The sequence below is a fragment of the Neopelma chrysocephalum genome, unplaced genomic scaffold (genome assembly GCF_003984885.1).
Source record: "Neopelma chrysocephalum unplaced genomic scaffold, ASM398488v2 Primary Assembly neopelma1_75, whole genome shotgun sequence".
Taxonomy (NCBI): Eukaryota; Metazoa; Chordata; class Aves; order Passeriformes; family Pipridae; genus Neopelma; species Neopelma chrysocephalum.
The window spans coordinates 796,753-816,065 of NW_020897736.1; the positions used below are offsets into that span (position 1 = coordinate 796,753).

Here is a 19,313-nt window from a genome sequence, read left to right on the forward strand (position 1 = left end):
GTGGATCTGGTGACCAGTGGAAGCCAGCCTTCTATTCACCACTTGAAACACAAGTTGAATGATTTTAGTTTCTAAACCACTCTTTGATCAAACTGTTTTATAATTTAAGGCTGGAAAGATGCGAATTGCTGTTTGCATGAAAACATTTTGAAAACATTTCTTTAAGTTCATTTGAACTATATTTACTTTGTTTAAATACTATTTGCTTCAAGTGTACCCCTGAGTTCCTGCTGTGAAATACAAAATCTGTATTTCCTCAGATCAACAATGCACAGGAAGATCCTGTTCAGACCTTCAGGAAAATTAACATGGAAGAACCATATAACTGAGAACTAAAAGTGAAGTGTTTCTTAATTTTGCAAAGCTCTGTCTGCTGGATGTACAGGCCATTGCAAACTGCATTTTATTAATGAGAACTTGGTTTCTTTTTCATCACATTGTGGTTGTCAATTTAATAATGAATGTCTACTTGACAATTTTCATGGGAGCAGAGTGTCACAGACTGCTTTGAACAAAATCTGTAATAAGGATTTTTTTTGTATCTACTTACATTAAAATTTTGTTCTGACACTCTTGCTTTTGCTAGTATTGGGCAAATCTGTGGCTGTTGAAGAATTGAGTTTTCATCATTTTTGATGAAAGTTTGATGGCATATCCTTGTCCCAGATGCCTAAATTCAGTAATCATTGAGTAGTTAACCTAAATGCTTAACAGATTGTACTTTTTACTGACAAGTATAAGAAAAAAATTCACATGTTCAGGAATGTCTTAGTGGAAGGTAGTACATTTTCTTAAAAGGAAAAAAAATCTTATTTTGAGCATCTGGAGTTGTAAAAATCAATAATCATCTGCCATCTAATTACAATAAGACATCTTTGTCAGGAAGTATGAAATGACAAGATTTTTGGGGGTGGTTTTTAGATTTATTGTTACACTCTACTTTTTACTCTTTTTTAACATTCTGTCAGGATGTACAAAAATTGAAAGTGGGCAATACTGGAAAAGAAAAATAAGGTATTTGTTTTGCCTAATGATTTTCTCTAGTTAGAAAATCAAATCTGTTATTAACCCTTTCTGCTGTAGCTCTGTTGGAAAATAGTCTTCTTGTTTTTTCTCAACTCTGCATTTACTGTAAGCAATCATTTCATGGTGAAGGCAGGTGTTTTCTCCTTCTCACTTCTCGGGGTTGTGGCAGAGATAGGCTAAGAAGCTCTTGATCCCAAAGAGCTGGCACATCCCAGGGCATTTAAAAGCTTCCCAAGAGCATGGATCAGACTTGTGTCATGTGGGCCAAAACTGTCCAAGTCATCTGACAGCATGTGGTTCTTGCTTAGCCTCAGAAATATAAAAATGGAACTGCTGCAGGGGATGATGGAAACAGGAGTTCTCAAAAGATGAAGAGGGAATGGTGCCTTCTCAATGTGGGGGCAAAGCAGCATTTAGCAAAAGCAAACTTGTTGTGCAGCTTTCCCTGTAAGTTAGACATGGTTCCAAAGTGAACCCTCCCATAGCCTGGCTCCTGTGTTCAGCAAGGTGGTTTCTAATGTGCCCATGTGGGGTTTTCCAGCACATGCAAAACCTTGGCAATTGCTGTTGCAGACTGTTTCATGTTCAATGTTTTATAATTTTTACTGTCATACCTTTAAAGTGTTTCTTAGTAGATTATTACTTTTGAAGGGAGAAATATTTATTTGAATTGCAGGCAGTCAGCATTAAAAAGGTAGTTAAGGGATTTCCTAACCTCTTTGGGAAAAAGGCAGAGAGAAAAGACAGATTATTTTGTGTAATGCACTGAGAGCATTTATTTCTAGTACTGTTCTGACAATTGTCATAATGCTACAGGGTGGGGTTCCTGCAGGAGTTGCTTTAAAGGTATGATGGTTTTTTGAAGGTGAAATGTGCTGGTGGAAAGGCAGGACTGTCCATTGCTCCTACCCTTGGATAACCTGCTCTTGTTCCAGAGGTAAATAGTCAGGGGTGTGAAACTGGGAAGTAGGTAATGAGAATTTTCATTAGAATAAAAACAGCAGATTTTTTTTTAATACTATTGTGGGTGGAAAAAAGGGTGGTAGAGATGCAGAAGGAAAAGATAATGTTTATAATCTGTTGCTTGTAATTCCGATCTGGTGATATTAAACAGGGTCCCCAAAATTACAAAGTGACCTCAAGAGAGCATGGTGCTTTTTGTTTAATATTGGTTGTAGCCAAGCCAGTGTCCCACTACCCTGCTTGAGCAAATTGGTTGAGGTGACTTAAAGAGCATTTTTTTCTCTTTTTCTCTCTTCACTCTCCTGGCACTGTGCTATGTCTAACTGTGCCTGGAGGAATGTGATGAGACAGCAGTTCAAAAATGGCATTTGTGCGGTGGGAGAAGTTGAAACTAATATGCAGAAAGTAATTAAATAAAATTACAAGGTAAGTTGTATATTGAAATAGTTTAGGAGTATCATAAGATATGATTGCAGGGAGCAGGAATGAGAATCAAAGATAATTAAAGGCAGCTGTCAGATGACACCATATCACAGTCCATACTCCAAGGGTGCATCTCCACAGAACCAGAGGAAGTCCAGGGTAAAATCACATGAAATGCTTATAAGGTGAACATCAGGTCCTTGGTGACAGGTCTTAGGCTTTATAAATCCACTCTTACGAGTCTTCTATTTACTCTGTGAATTTGGATCTTCACTCTTTTTTAAAAGCAAACAGAAAACACCAAAGAAAAATAAAAAATGAACTGCTAACAATTCCCAAAAGCAAACCTCAGTGAAGTTTACACATTTCTGACAAAACCTCCACTCTGTTGAGATGATGCTGTGTGGTTTGCCCTACAGAAATGGAATTATTAATTATTTAAATCTGTGGCTCCCATAATCTGTGTTCCATTCTCTCTTACTTGGGCACCAGTTTATAATGGGATCCAATGTGCAAAGAATCTGAAGGGACAAGGCCTCCTCAGTGTTACTCATCTCCAAAGGAAGCTTCTGCAAGTACAGATTGCTTACAGATCTCTAATAGATCCTAACCTAACCAAAGCCGAACTCTGTGTGTCTGAAACACATTCACTTGTGCAATAAGATCTTCACTGGCAAGCATTGAAAGAATTGCCCTTGTTAGACAGGCATGTGTATGATATTCTCCCTAAGCTGGTTTGGATCTCCACCATGTTCACCTGATGTGTACCCACATAGTATGGCAGTTTCATCTTTAAAATTTAAACAGTTGGCTGCAGGAAGGAGGAGCCGAAAACATTTCAGTCTTTTTTTACTTTGCTGGTAAAATTTTCAAATATACCCGTAATTTTGTACTGTGTAACTCTGAATTTCCAATCTGCACACGTGCAAATACACATGCACACACTGATCTCATCCTTAACTGCACTGTTTCCAGAATGGAAATCATGCACTTCACCTTGTCAAGAACATTGCTAGCAAACTCATAATGCTGAATTGTAGATTTGAGTTGAAAACCAAGGATCACTAGCATTTTGGTTCTTATGTGTTGGTAATTAAGTGGCATAATGTAAAAAAAAAAAATTCAACAATTCTGTGGAAGATGAATAAAATAGTGAAACCCTCTAAGGATGTTAACGAGGTTTCTTAGTTTGTTTACTGAGTAAAATAAAAACCCCTTTCTCTATCCAAGCAGTCTTTAGTATACTTGATCTCTGACAATTTTCCATTGTGATTTCATTTTTTGAAGGCTGCTGTTATTTCAAGCTCATGGGTACAGATGTGTTAAGTGATGGTTCTCGTTCCTATGTTAAGACACTGCTCATCATATTTTCTTGTGTCTGTAAGAAAACAATGTTAAGAAGCAATTGTGAATTTTGTTTTGTTTGTAAAAGTAAGAATGTATCTTAGTAGAAATGTTTAATGAAAAAAAGGCAGCTGCATAAAGCTTGAATCTAAGAATGCTTCCCTCAATCCACATGTGCAATAGAGGACACAAACTGAATAAGCTGCAGTGATAGAGCCATATTTTGGACTTCTGCTTGGAATTTGAAAACTCAACCTGGCCTTCCTCTTTTTAGAATATCCACATAAATATGGACCACAAGGAGGTTGTGCAGATCACTCAGTATTTGAAAGAATGCAGAAGTACCAGATGACTGGTATAGAAGAACCAACAACAGAGGTACAATACAGGCTAATGGATTATGTTGATTAGTAGTTAGTGTGATAACTTCCTATTTCTTGTATGTTGTGTCGTTTACTTTTGGTCAGTCATCATCCTTCCACATTGTGAGACACTTAAATTATTGCTGGAGGTTTCTTATTCACATAATTTTTGTAAATTCTTTTTCTCATTGCTTCTGTAGCAAAGATGTGTTAACTTATAGCCTACATGATCTCAAATTTTTCAACAGTTAGGATTTTGGATGGCTGTGGAAATCAAGCTTAAGATGAGGAATATACTTTATTGCAGTTGAGAAGGAAGATTTTCAAGAGCCCTTGATCTCCAAGAAATATATTCATTCTAAAGAGTAGTAACTTTTAGATTTTCAAGTTACATTAATGTAACACACTTGGGATATCTGAGTGCTTTCAGTGGGAAATTGATATGAGTGGGAGGGTCTTATTAACAATATTTAACCTTGACTGCCTTTTGTAATATAAAATGAAATGCACAGAAGTGTTTTGCTAAGATTTCAGTAAAAATACTTGAAAACGTACTTAATTCGAGATTCATGAAACTTTCCAAGTTCAAGAAAAACAATGAAAGTCCCTTTGTATTAGCAGAGGATGTTTAGCAAAATCCACTGCTGTTTTTAGGTGATCTAGTGCAGCGTGTAGATTTACAAAATTAATGTGTTCCTTTCCTGTGTATGTGTAGAAGCCTTTTGAAGAGCCTAAGAACGATGGGCCACAGCTTTTAAGGAAAAAACGTGCCACTCAGGCTGAAAAAAATACCTGTCAGCTGTATATCCAGACTGATCATCTGTTCTACAAACATTATGGAACCAGGGAAGCTGTAATCTCACAGGTATTTCCAGTCCCTTTGGTTTAAACTATCTGCTTTTCCTTTGTTTAGTTCTGATAAGTGTCACGTAACTTTTTTGTGTGTATTTTTGCTTATTTGCTTTAGATGTCTTATTGCACTTGTTAAAGTGATTTTGACATTATTGAAGCAGCTTTTTTATTTCACTAAAAAGATGCTGTTTCTGTGACAAAAGTCCTGGGCCCTTGTGCTTCCTTGGGTTATTATTGGCAGCTGTGGTGTTTAGCACCTCTGAGCAGCACTTGCAGCCTGACTATTCTCAATTCATGCTCAGAAAAATAATACTTCCTGAAGAGTTCTGTTCTGTTTGACAGCCTGCCAGACCTCTGTTTTAACACTTGCACAGCCTTCCCTTTGAAACTTTAGCTCAAACCACTGTAAGCTGATGGTGCTCAGATCTGTTCCTGCAGTATCTGATGCAGTGAATGGTTAAAAAAGCAGTGGCAGCTAAAGGCAGATGCTTTTCATTTGTCAATACACTATTAACTGGAAAAAGGGTTGGTTTGATTTGGTGTTTTTGCTGATAATTTGCTGAAAATGTAGCTGGCATGTTAACATGCTTCTCTTAAGTCTAAAGTTTCACTGCCACTTCCAAATCTGACTTCTGCTATTTATTCATTACACTGTACATACACAACTCAAGTTACATTTTTCAAAGCTCCAAAGTTGCCTTCAAAGTCAGGTTTTTAATGAGGTGGCATTTCTGTGTGCTCTTAGAAAAGATAAATGATTGTTTTTTTCACGTTTGTGTTCTACCAGAAATGAGAGAATGATGCTGTAACAAGTAAATTTTTTTCTCCAAAAAAGAAATGCAGTGCTTTGAATACAGTTTCAACTGCAGTGCTGTCTTGCCATAGCAATGAATGAAGGAGTATCACAAAGAGGTATCAGAGTAGTTGATAGAATTGTGTTTAAAAAGTAAAAAGAGAAATGGCAAAATCTTTTGGTGTTATCTGGCATGGGGGGAATGCAAGTACTGTAGTAGTAACTGCTGGTTATGTAGTGACTTATTTCCATTATTTGCCATCAGCATTTGATTAAAAAGGCCTGTTAGAGTTCCTCATTGTAGAAGTGTAGGCCTTGCAGCTGTGGCTATTCAAGCTAAGCTGTAGTGTGATGCAGGGATGGTTGAACTGCAGATATTTTTGGTTTTGACAGATATCCAGCCATGTGAAAGCCATTGACACCATTTACCAGTCCACAGATTTCTCTGGAATCCGTAACATCAGCTTCATGGTGAAACGAATAAGGGTAAGTTGTACTGGAAATCCTTCAGCTTCCCTGAGAATCCTGAGGGGCTGTGTTTTTCAAATGTCCTGTTCCTGTTCACTTGTACTTATTTATTGTTTTATAATGGTTCTTTAACACAAGTGTGTCTGTGGTAAAGGTGCCCTAAACCATTTATTAGGTTTTATTTTAGTGTTTGTTGTCAAAAGCCCACTGCTTCTGTATTAAGCTGTAGTCAGTTTGTTTTCCTAGGAATCAATTTGCTTGTGTTTCAGCAGTGTTGTTGTGTGGTGAATGGGCTGTATTGCTGCTCCCAAAGAACGTTAAAACAGATAATGGCTATCCAAGTTGAAAGTTCCTTGTAAAAAGTGATGATTTAAGAGTACAAATATAAACTTCTGGGTATTGATGGGGAAAGGAAGAAGAAGGATATAAGAGAGTGGAGATTTACTACACAAATGCAATTCTCCACTGGAAATTCTTCATTTGGAAAACCTTGTTTTCCAAATATTGGGGTGGTAATTTTTCCAGGCTTACAAATCTTAAGCAACATCTTAAACTCTGTACCATAGCAAGGTATTGACAGCAGTAATGCTCTCAGCTGGCACATGCAAGTGGAAATGAATCATGTCTTACAGTTTGTTTCAATTTACTTTTAGATTAACACAACCGTAGATGAGAAGGACTCTTCCAATCCCTTTAGATTCCCCAACATTGGTGTGGAGAAGTTTCTGGAGCTGAACTCGGAGCAGAATCATGATGATTATTGCTTGGCCTATGTGTTCACAGACCGTGACTTTGATGATGGAGTCCTTGGTCTGGCTTGGGTTGGAGCCCCTTCAGGTAATTGTTTGCAAACCTTCAGTGCTATGAAATAAGGTATTATAGGTAGGTACTAGAAGAAAGGTAAAAACTGTGTCCTTTAAATTGACAGCAAATACACAAAAAATCTCCTGACCAACCTTTCCAATTTTGATTAAGTATGGCTTGTTTATTTTTTTTTTTCAATCTGTCATGTGTCACTTCAGCTGATATTTCTGTATTTCTGATGAGCAAGATGTGAACAATGAAGGAAAACAATTTTTTGATATAAAGGTGATATTCCTTGGATTGCTTTTTATTTATGATAAGTGTTAGTGATCAGTAAAGTGACAGATGAAACAAATATTTCTGCTCTATATAAGCAGAGCTTACAACTATGCAGTTTGAGTTTTAGAGTAGAACTACACTGCAGAACCCTTAGGTTTTCTAGGTAATACTGAAAGCATTTTTTTTTTTCTAAATCTTTGAGATCTTGTTCTGGGAGATAACAGAATAAATATTGTGTGACTCTTTCTGAACTGATTCTCATTAGTTTCAGTCTAGCTGTGTATTTTTGGTCTAAAGTATGTCCCTTGATGTAAAAAGATCAAATAATGGTCTTCCTGTGTGCAGCATCTCAAGATATTTGTCCTCTGTGTATTGGTTTTATAAGGTATATTAGTTTTATAAATGATATATTTGAAAGTTGTTACGCTTTAAATTCGAATAAATACAAATTCATTCATTATAGCTCATCACAGGTTCCAAATTGTAGAAGCTTTCACATAAATCAAAATCAGGAATTGAGAAGGAACAATCTTTCCTTGTTTCTTCCCTTAAATGGTTTATATATAATAACAAATTAGTCTAAAGAGAGCAAATTCTGTGGGATTTTGCAAGAGACTGGATACTTTCAGGAGAACATTATCGAGAGCTTTAGCAGAATTTGAGTAATTGTGGAAGAAACATGAAACCATTGATGAGATGTAGCTATACATTATAACCTCACTGTTTACAGCTGTACTTTGCTCTTTGTAGAGTACTGGAGCTATATAAAAAACTGTTGTGGGATGAGAGTCTCAGACTTTTATTTTAGAAGATTAAAAAGCTCAAATAAGTATCATTAGGGTATTCAGAGAGGTAAGAGATCAGTGGACCCATGATTGAAGTAAGTATGTTAGAGGGACCTGTGTGGACTGACCTTATTGACTGTGGAAGAACCATAGGAAAAATAATGTACAGGTGGCCTATGGAAATGAGAAACTGGGTCTGTGATGACCAGTCCAATGTACAGACTGAGCAGGCACAGGATGAATTGGATTGTGCATTCCATAAGCACTGCTTCCATAACTAAATTTAATTGAGAAAAATGAAGTTGCTTTGAGAGATTTTCGTCCTTAACACACACACTGACATAGGTCAAGTGGGATATGTCACTGGAATGAAACTATTTCAGAAGGGAAACCTTTTTTTAGACACCATTTTTAGGCACCATTTACATTAGCAATAAAATAGCTGAGTTTTAGAACATTGATAATGCTTCGGTACAAACCCAATTTATGGGAAAATTTGGTGAAATTAAAGTAAAAATGCTTAGACTTTTCCAAATAGTAAGTGTGATGCACTTGACTGTTGACCTTCTAAACATGGGTCTCATTAAGTGGCACATCAAAAGCATTTCCAGCTTTGTAGTGGAAAAATGAGTCACTTTTTCTGACAATGATATGTGGATAATCTTAGGAGGCACTTTTTATAAATGCTCTTGCTATGAGAGAGGATCTCCAGCAAACCTACTGTGGATTTTTTTTATTCAGTGAAATCCAAATGGGATCTAGATTGTGGTGAACCCTGCTAGTCTGGTACTACAGGTATGATGAAATAAGGGCTTGTCCATGCAGGGAAAGCCCAAAATAGCTCTTAATAGCTATTCTAAACCAGCTAACTTCTTGTGTAAGTGTATCCAGTCAGTGCTGAGAGCATTAGTGTGAACAAATCTGATCTACTTTCAAGGTTGTGCTATTATTAATTATACAGAAGAACTGTTAGTCTGTAAACCTGCACTGAGGAGACAGACTGTTGGTTGCTCTGGATGTCACTAGAAATGTAACACAGTACTTCTTTCCTTAAATGCCTAACTGGTGTACTTTTGTATAAATGCAGGGAGTTCTGGAGGAATATGTGAGAAAAGCAAATTGTATTCTGATGGGAAGAAGAAGTCTCTGAACACTGGAATCATCACTGTGCAGAACTATGGCTCTCATGTCCCTCCCAAGGTTTCTCACATTACTTTTGCTCACGAGGTTGGGCATAACTTTGGTTCACCTGTGAGTATTACTGTTGATCTGTTAACTGCCTTTCAGCCATTTCAAAGGGCATGATTTACCAATAGAGTTTATACTTATTATAAACAAGGAAAGTAGAATCCTGACTTGTGTGTGCACATTTTTACTTATTATAAACAAGGAAAGTAGAATCCTGACTCCTGTGTGCATATGTGCACACACGATGTATACAAACACAAATGGATGTATACAAACACAAATGCATGGCCAAACTGAGCTCTTTTGTGAGTATTTGACAACACTGGTGCAACAGTGGATTTTGAGAAGTGTTTATTTATTTTAGTTCAATCCCTTACAAAGAGACTTTGTTATTGTTCCCTATAAGCTTCCTTGTTTTTTATGAAGACTAGGGTCACGCACATCTTGTAGATCTATTTTAGTTTATCCTGGAGAGGAGAAGAATCAATGCAAAATTGATTAAGATGATAATCTATTCAACAAATGAAGATAGAACTAGCTTGCTTTTATGTTCAATTATTTCATACTTACAAGTTTAGCTAAGAAAATTGTAGAGAGAATTAAGATACCAAGGAGAATGTTTTAGAGTAGAATTGTTTCAACATCATTTAGGCATGTGTTTTTTTTTTTTTGTGGCAAGATGAAAGCATTAGGCTTTTAGTTTTGCTGAAAATGAGAACAAAGTCTTTTGGTTTGGGGCTTTTTAAATTTAAACTTTTAAGGCTTTCTACTCTTGGAAGTAAAATGAAATCCAGATATGACAGGAATTTACTGTTTTTCCAAAACAGTTATTCACATATGAATGCTTTCTTAACATGCCTTGAAAAATCCCTAGAATCACTGCTCTGATTAGGACAAGCCTTCTAAGTAGAACTGAAAATATGAGCACATGAAGCTGAAAAACCAATCCCACTGAGTGAAACATCTTGGATCAGCCTGAAAGAGGGGTCTGCTAATGATGCTCTTCAGCTGCATTTGATCCTGGCAAATACAGGAACATGTGTTTGGTTCTGCCAAGTTACAATAAATTACACAGTTCTCACAACTATGTTGAAAAATGTAAAACCTAGGGGTTTCTTTTGGAGATGTAGGTTGTGTTTCTGGGAAGTTGGGTGCATCAGAACAGCATTGGAGTTCCTCTAGCACTGAACAACTCAGTGTGTTGTCAGTCTGCTGATTGTTGGACAGTCTGCCAGCCTGGGCTGCATTTCATCCCTCACACTGGGTGTTGTAGAGATGCAGTCACAGCCAACAGAGACAGACTCCTGCTCTGTTTTGAAGTTCTCTTTGTACCTCCCTGAAAACCAACAAAAAGAATGGACTGCAGTTTCTGTGAACTCCTCCTGCTTTTATTCAGCAGAACACTTATGACCCTCTTGGGATCATGAAGCTGCTCTTTTTAGGAGATGGCACCTCTGAGTCACTGTCCATCCTGGGACATGCTGCTGGGGGGGTACATTGCCAAGAATGCAAATAAGCTCAAACTTAAGAAATTAGATACCTGCTGCTGTTGTCTTGGGGAAAAATAAAAACATTAACAAAACAGAACACAAAAGCAAACCTTGGTTCTATATATATATACTTCTTGTATTGCAAGAAATCTTAGAGTGTAAGATAGTGTTTTATTTCTATTCTTCTTATTCTCACTGTGTTAGCACCACCAAATCCAAGTTACTTTGGCACCTGTTGTGATAGAGATAGTTGTAAAATGTTTGTTTTGCAGCACGATTCTGGAATGGAGTGCACTCCAGGAGAGTCCAAGAACTTGGGACAGAAAGAGAATGGCAATTACATCATGTATGCAAGAGCTACGTCTGGGGACAAACTGAACAACAACAAGTTCTCTATCTGTAGCATTCGAAATATCAGCCAAGTTCTTGAGAAAAAGAGAAATAATTGTTTTGTTGGTATGTATTTAATCACCCTGAAAGCAGAATGGTTGAGCTATTACTATTATGCTTACTTATAAATTTATTTTATTTATTTTCATTTTACTTTTTTATTTATCTTAATCATTAATTTTGGTTTCATTTACTGAAAGATTCTGTAAGTAAAGAATTAACTTTGAGATCTCAAGTACCGTGTCAAGTTCTGAGCTGCCCAGTGGAGAAAAGGCAAATACTGGAGTGAGTCCAGCAAAGGGCCACAGGGGTTATTAAGGGGTTGGAGCATCTGACATATGAGGAGAGGCCAAGAGAGCCTGGTAAGTCTGGAGCAGAGAAGGCTGGGGGAGGCTCTTCTTAATCTTTATAAATGCCTGGTGAGAGGGAGTGAACAGAACAGGGCCAGAGTGTTCTCAGTCATGCCCAGTGAAAGGACCAGAGGGGAAGGAACACATATTAAACTTCAGGGAGTCCTATTTAGACATAAAAACCCCCAAGGTTTTGTAGGAATTTTTCTTTCTGGAGTCTGTGATGTGTGAGCTCCCACAAATTTTGAGGTTTGTGCAGTGAGTAGGTTTGGATTTTGGAGCAATAGCAGTTCAGCCCAGTAACATCAGCCTCAGCCTTGAGGTGCTCTGGCTGTTCAAGGAGAGCAGGAGAGGACGTGGCTCCCTTGGGGACTCGGCAGGAAGCTCGTTCTTGGCACTCCCCTGTTACCAGCCAAAACCTTCCACTCAAAGCTGAAAGTTCTGTGAACTGCAGGAGTGACTAAGCTGGGTGGCAGCAGAACTGCAAGGTGACTTGAGCCCTGGTCTAAAGTCCTTCTTGACCAGGCCTGTTCAGTCATGGTTGGCTGGATGCTTGTCAACGTTTATAAGTCTATTTGCATATTCTTTGAAGTGCTTTGTACATAAATATACTGGCATTTTTCAGAGTCTGGGCAGCCCATCTGTGGTAATGGACTGGTTGAACAAGGAGAACAGTGTGATTGTGGATACAGTGACCAGTGTAAAGATGATTGCTGTTTTGATGCAAACCAAGCAGAAGATAAAAAATGCAAGTTAAAACCAGGCAAAATGTGCAGGTATTGTGCATGTGTGTTACAGTACACTGTAATTTTGGGCATTAATTGGGCACTTTAACTGGTATTTCAGAATCTGAATCTGTTTACCTGCTTTTTTTCAAATGCCTTATACAATGAGTGAGAAGTCCCTAAGTGTCGTTATGCTATGAGAAAAATTATTTTCCCAGTTTGATTAGCACAAATCAGAAATATGTTGAGCGTTTGAGTAGGTTTCAGGGTTCTTTTGGAATTGTTCATGTTTTTTCTTGACATTCTCTGTTTGTAGCCCCAGCCAAGGCCCCTGTTGCACTCCCCAGTGTCGTTTCAAAGACAGGACGGAGAAGTGTCGGAACGACTCTGACTGTGCAAAGGAAGGGATGTGCAATGGTTTCAGTGCTCTCTGCCCAGCATCTGACCCCAAAAAAAACTTCACAGAGTGCAACAGGAACACCCAAGTTTGCATCAATGGGGTATGGTTCTTACTGCTCCTGTTGTTTGTTGTGAATGGGGATGATTTCAGTGCTGCTGGAGAACAGTGCAAGCTCAGGCTGTTCTTCAACAGAAGTGTTTGATTTATTGGTTTCAGTCAAAATAACTGTGGAAGTAAACCAAGTATTGAGACATACTGGTACCAATGTAGCTGTACTATTTGAAAAGTTCCATTTGAAGTTTTTTGTAAAAATCAGCATTATGGAAGTGTTTTATTTTCTAGTTCCACCCTTTCATTTTTCTTCAGTCTTGGTCAAGTAATTTTGTTGCCTCAAAAATTTAGATATGCTGTCAATGCAGCTTGAATTTGTTTTATTGAAAATACAGAGTTGCTCCAGACATGTACGTGTAGCACTGATGTACAAACATATAGAATTATTCTGAACTGCCATTAGTTTCCTGGGTTAGAGAGTCCATGGCAGTTGCTATGAAATATTGATGTGAAGTCTTTTATTGAGTTTATCTGTGTTTATTTGGAAGCAGAAACAAGCAAAAATCATCCTCTTAAAGAGCTGTAACTTGTGTTGCTCTAAGTCTGTTTTCCACAGTCCAGGTTTTTAATCATATGCTGCTTGTAATATTTTTTCAGCTAATGTATAGTCATTAAAGATAGGGGAATTGTCTTTATATAGTTACTGATTTTGAAACAAGATTAAAAATACACTGAACTTTTTATTTGAGTCTGGAGGACCCTCCCACAGGGAAATTAAATACACAATCTTTTCTGCCATTAATTTTTATTATTTTCTGGGAGAAAATATTTGTGAGGAGGTGTTTGGTTTATTTTTCCAACCATGGTTTTGAGTGGTCACGTTTCAGTGTGAATTGTAGTGCTGTGAGTGTTTTGCTGGGTACTCTGGCCATAAAAAAAGATACTGTGTTAAAAAATAAAATAGGGTAAATCACCTTTTAATAAGTTACTAAATATGCCAAAACACTGAAACTGAAGCAATTGCTTTTATTGATAAGCATCTTTAGTAAGGCTTTCAGATATTAAAAATTAATACCTTTTCTAATGTCAGTGTGCTTAAAAGTGATATTGGTTTTGGTGTTCTTGTGCTTTTGTCTCCCACAGCAATGTGCTGGCTCTATCTGTGAGAAGCATGGCTTGGAGGAATGTACATGTGCTAGTTCAGATGGCAAGGATGACAGAGAACTGTGCCACGTCTGCTGCATGAGGAAAAGTAAGATTTGGCTGAACAGTGAACCCAAATAATGCTCTGGGTGTCTGAGGAAGCTTCTCGTGGGTTGAGTTTTTGTTAACTTGAGAGCACACTGATCTTGTTCATACTTAGTTTTAGATAGAGATTGCATTGTATTTTGTAGGAAATAAACAATATATTTTGCATTTTTACAGATAAATAGAAAAGCATTTTGAACAAATGGTGGTTCATGCACTGATGTCTTAACACAGTAATGGTTTGATTAATTTGTGTTCACTTTTCAGTGGACCCAGCTACGTGTGCAAGCACAGGCTCCATCCAGTGGGAGAATTACTTTCATCTTGAAACTATTACTTTGCAACCTGGATCTCCCTGTAATGATTTCAAAGGCTACTGTGATGTGTTTATGAGGTGTCGGCTGGTAGATGCTGATGGCCCTCTAGCCAGATTAAAGAAAGCAATTTTTAATCCAGAACTATATGAAAATATTGCAGAGTGGATTGTGGTAAGTAGATTTTTTTCTTTTTTACATTACAAGTCTAATGCAAAATGTTCTTGTTAATCAAGAATCACAGCTGATAAGTGTTGCTGTATATACACAGTGCTTCAGCATTCTTCAAAGTGTAATTAGTCCTTGTTTGACTAGTTTTTCTGTAAGCACCCTCAGTGCAGCAAATAATTCTGAAAGATTGAAGGAAATGGAAACAAACAAATAATCAAGTAAATATTTTGTGTTAATACCTCTATTTATTCCAGTGTCTTTTTTGGTGTGTTAATGTTCACATTTTTAATTTACCGGTTTTTCTTGTTTTAATATTTGAAAGCTCTGATTTCTTTTAAGTAACTAATTATTTTGATCTTTAGCATTCATTATTTTCATTGTGCTGGATGACACTATCCTAATAATAAGCTGGAAGGAAAACTACAATGAGACACCACTGCAGAGCTGCAAAGTCAATTTTGTGCAAGCTGTGGGTTGTTTTAGGCTGATGTGGCTGTTGTAGTATCTTCTGTGAAATACTCTTCTGATATCAGAGTGGATCTGAAGCATTTGGGCTTTTCTGTGAGAACTCTGGGGACATATTTCTTTTAAGTGTTGTGGTCACATGTTCTTGGTGATGTTTCAGAAAAGCTTTTTGATGATTTTTAGAACACAGAGGAAAGCCATGTGCAATGTCTTCTGTCTCTTGTGCATGTGTGCCAGCCCACAAAGTCCTTTCTTTTTGTTGTTTTTTTTTAGGCTTATTGGTGGGCAGTGTTGCTTATGGGAATTGCATTGATCATGTTAATGGCTGGTTTCATTAAGATATGCAGTGTTCATACTCCGAGCAGTAATCCAAAGTTGCCTCCTCATAAACCACTTCCAGGTGAGTAAACCAGATAATTAAATTTATAGAGAAATGTTTTATCCTCAGCTATTTTGTTCTAAAGGGAAATTGTAGGTGTCCCAACCTACAGTTCTTAGTCTGGAACTGTGAAACTACAAATGGAATTGATGCCAGTGAAACAATTCATAAAAATCTAATTCTTGCCTCATTTTCCTATAACATAATATGCATATCAAAAGAAAGCTTTGAAGACTTTTTCTGAGTCAGAGTTCCTTTCATTTCCTATTCCATGCTACATTTTGTAAGAATTGGCCTGTTTAAGGAACTACTGTTGAGACACTGAGATGTATTCTGTAAGTTCTCCTTGCAGTTCATCATTTGTTTAAAACTTTGCAGCTCTGAATCTGAAGCCTTCCAGACAAAAATAGTTATGTCTAATTTGCATGGCCTGGGCAACTCTTCTGGAAAATAACTTTGTTTATTTTTTTTTTAAAACTAATTTTTAATAATGGGTGCCTTTCTTTGCAACAGGCACTTTAAAAAGGAGGAGACCACCCCAAACCACTCAGCCCCCGCAGCGGCAAAGGCCCCGGGAGAGTTATCAGATGGGACATATGAGACGTTGACTGCAGCTTTTTGCCTTGGATCTTCCTAGTGCCTACAATGGGAAAACTCGCTCCAAAGAAAACCTAATAAATCATTGTCCCCAGTCTTAACTCTCAAAAATTGAAGAGGAAAAAAAAAAGGCATGATATGCCCTCAAAACAAGTGGAAGTGGTTAATTTTTAATGAGCGAATCTTCCAGCTCGCCAAGAAGAAAAGTGGTTTTTTTTTCTTGCGTATTTTTGGTTTAGTGGCACAAAGGCCTAGCATATCATGATTCTTTCCCCCTTCTGTGCTCTTCAGTGCTGCATTTTCTTCACTTGCAGGCAGATATGGCTGTAGTAAAACTTTTACTCAAGAATTGAGGAAAATATCTATTTTTCAACTGCCAGCCAAGGCTAGGAAGCTAAACCACCTCAGCATTGGAGACATGACCTGTCAATGTATATACATTGTTATATGCAGACATGTATTTCTAACGTACACCCGTACTTGTGTGCAATTGTAAACAAGAGAATTGCAATATGGATGTTTCTTTGTATTATAAAACTTTTCCGCTATTAATGAAGAAATTACTGTTTAATTGACATACTCAGGATAACAGAGGATGATGGTGTGTAGTGGTCAAGGATCCTGTGATGCTTTACACAGCAGTTTTGAATCCAATCACACTTTTTTTATCATTATCAAAGTTGTTTTCAAGCTCATTTCATCTTTATCCAACAGCTGCTAAGACACAGCAAACAAGATTGGATGGTCTTGTAGAGATATAACAGGTGTTCTGCAAACTTTGCAAGTGTCAGAATGTTTCAAACATGTTATATGTGAGTGTCTTTCGTGTAGCTCAGCATAAATATTTTTAATTTGTCTGATTATTCAGTTAAATAATGAATAGTTAGATGAAATATTTCCATGCTTTATTAGAAGATTCTGCCTGTTATTCAACTTGTTTTAAAAATTGCAACCAGTTTCTTTGGGCTGTTCAGATATTCTTACAGTATGGTAATTATGTTCTAAGGGATGTGGAAAGAAAGAAAAGCTGTATTTTTTTTATTTTCTTTTTTAATTTATCAGGTATTTGGATAACTTTTCAGCATGATACTGTTTATTCATAACCACTAAAATAGAGTGATTTGCCTGGCTACTGTGGCAGAGTTAAAATTGTAGTTAGGACTACCAATTTTCCCACATTTTATACCAGTTGTGAAGTTCAACAGCACAATGTCCCATTCCAGAGTTTTTATTACGAATGTAAATAATTGGCATTTTTGAAGAAGAAACAAAAGATGTCTTAAGGTGCTTACTGCTATGCAGGAGATGAAAGGGGGCATTACAAAATGTTTAAGCTTGTGATGTATTTATTGCTTGTTTTCCAAAAGCACCAAGCTAATTAGAGATGCAAATGGCTATAATTTTCCTGGCTTTGCTTAGGAGAAAATTTACTAAGGGTTGGACAGGCTTCCTTTGTTTGGGTTTTTTGTTGTTGTTGGGTTTTTCTTTTTTTTTTTTTTTGTTTTGTTTTGTTTTTTAAGAGTCTAAGGTTTACACAATCATTCTCATAATGTGACGCAAGCCAGCAAGGCCAAAAATGTTACAGAATATAATGGAATCTCTTCCTTGTAAACTTGTACAGTATGTGGTAACTTTTTCAAAATACAGCTTTTTGTACATGGTTTAGAGACAAATTTTGTACATGAAACCCCAAGTCCAATAGACTATATAAATAATTCTAAATGATCTTAACTAGTTAGAAGTGTATGTAGTTGCTTTTAAGTCATTTTAAATACATTTGTTTTAAGACTGTGCAAAGATTGGAAGTGGGTTTGCATTTCTAAAATGGTGACTTTTATTCAGCAAGAGTTCTTAGTAACTTCTTGAGTGTGGTAGACTTTGGAACATGTAAATTTTTTGCCTGTAATGTTATCCTGTGGTAGGATTTTGGCAGACAAATGCTGCCCTATTTTATTTTGAGTCTAAGTTAAATGTTTTCTGAAAACAGAAATGTGCACTGAACTCTCCACTGCAAGTCAAGATGTGGTAAAACTGAAAGCAAGTTCAAGACAATGAAAAGGAAATACTACTGTCAATTCATGTCCACTGTGTTTTATACAGTATCTTTTTTTGTTCACTTTGGAAATTTTTACTAAAAAATGCAAAAAATAAAGTATTGTGCAAAGATATGTAAGGTTTTTTGAAACTTGAAATGCATTAATAAATAGACTTGATGAAATCACCTGCTGAAGATCCATTTACTTGTTGAGCCCTGAAAGCAAGAAGGATACACAGATTCTGCTTCTACTTAATTTTTGGCTTTTGCTGGAAAGGGGCTGTCATGCCAAAAAGTGCTTGTACTATCTCTACTCTATCAAAGTGCCCCTCTCAATTTTAGCACATGTAACTGTGTGATAAGAGCAGATGTGTTGGTGTTAACCTGTTTAAGGAAAAACCCTAAAATTAAATTAGTTAAATGATCACAGGCATAAAACTTTCCCTGTTCTTACCTTCAAAATGAAAATGAGTTGCTGGTGGGGTATTCAGGCCTGGCAGCACAGCTACTGAATGATATAACTTTGGAAATAAATCTCTATTTGGAGAGGAATATTGGAATTCGTATGCAATGCTCTGAATATACAACTGATGGATAAGACTTACAGAAGGAGCAAATCTGCTTTTGCAAGGTGTTTTAAAGCTGCTAAGCTGGGTCTGTGTGCTGTTGTGTGTGTTGCATGGTTGATTTAAGTGATCAGACTGCTTTGAGCAGCCAGGTCCTGCCAGCAAGGCTTTCATTCTGTGGGCTGTTTGTTGAGAGTGGCTGCTAAGACATCTGCTTCCCTGGCTGAGCAGGGCACACTTTGATGTTATCAAAGCATGTTCAGAGTTCCTTCCTCACAGTGCTTCCCTACCACCACCCCACACCACTGGGGTTTTTTTATAAAAGTGCTTCTCTTGTAGATGAATAGCACCGTCTGTGCAAAAGGCATTAAAAGAAAATCACTTAAAAACAGCCCTTCTGCAAATCCATATCATAGGTGCTTACTGGATTTGGTGGTGGTTGTGTTTAAATCTCCCTAGGAATGGAAATCAGAAAGGTGGAAATAATGCCTAAGCATCTAAAATACAAATTTCACATGTATTTTAAATATATTTTAAAATGTAAGTGAAACAAATTAATACGTAACCAGCTGTAATTTTTCTAATAATCCTTAGTTGTACCTGTTAATTTATTCATCTTGCATTTCTTAATGTTTTAGTCATTAAATGTGTACATTCACCTCTGGTGTGGAAGCATATACAGCATAGTGAGAATGATGTGTGTGAGAAGAGCATCAAATTACTCTTAAACTGTGAAACTTTATACCATACAGACAATAAGTCACTGCTATAGTTTGCCTTTCAATTAATGTTCCAATATTTCTTTTAGGAAGAACACAAAAGGGAAGAGGTTTTTCCTTCTGAAT

At 36.9% G+C, this 19,313-nt stretch overlaps 1 protein-coding gene across 1 annotated transcript in view; it reads left to right on the forward strand.

The window, feature by feature from the left end:
* ADAM10 (ADAM metallopeptidase domain 10) overlaps nt 1-18,088 on the forward strand; it is a 41,454-nt gene extending 23,366 nt beyond the window's left edge. Inside the window, exons 5-16 of the mRNA XM_027688743.1 lie at nt 4,031-4,134; nt 4,834-4,983; nt 6,157-6,249; nt 6,885-7,068; nt 9,187-9,350; nt 11,050-11,233; nt 12,143-12,293; nt 12,559-12,742; nt 13,837-13,945; nt 14,209-14,429; nt 15,165-15,291; nt 15,784-18,088. Coding sequence (XP_027544544.1) covers nt 4,031-4,134; nt 4,834-4,983; nt 6,157-6,249; nt 6,885-7,068; nt 9,187-9,350; nt 11,050-11,233; nt 12,143-12,293; nt 12,559-12,742; nt 13,837-13,945; nt 14,209-14,429; nt 15,165-15,291; nt 15,784-15,878 — 1,766 coding nt within the window. The 3' untranslated portion in view covers nt 15,879-18,088. The remainder of the gene's footprint in view (nt 1-4,030; nt 4,135-4,833; nt 4,984-6,156; nt 6,250-6,884; nt 7,069-9,186; nt 9,351-11,049; nt 11,234-12,142; nt 12,294-12,558; nt 12,743-13,836; nt 13,946-14,208; nt 14,430-15,164; nt 15,292-15,783) is intronic.
* Nucleotides 18,089-19,313: the final 1,225 nt, after the last annotated feature.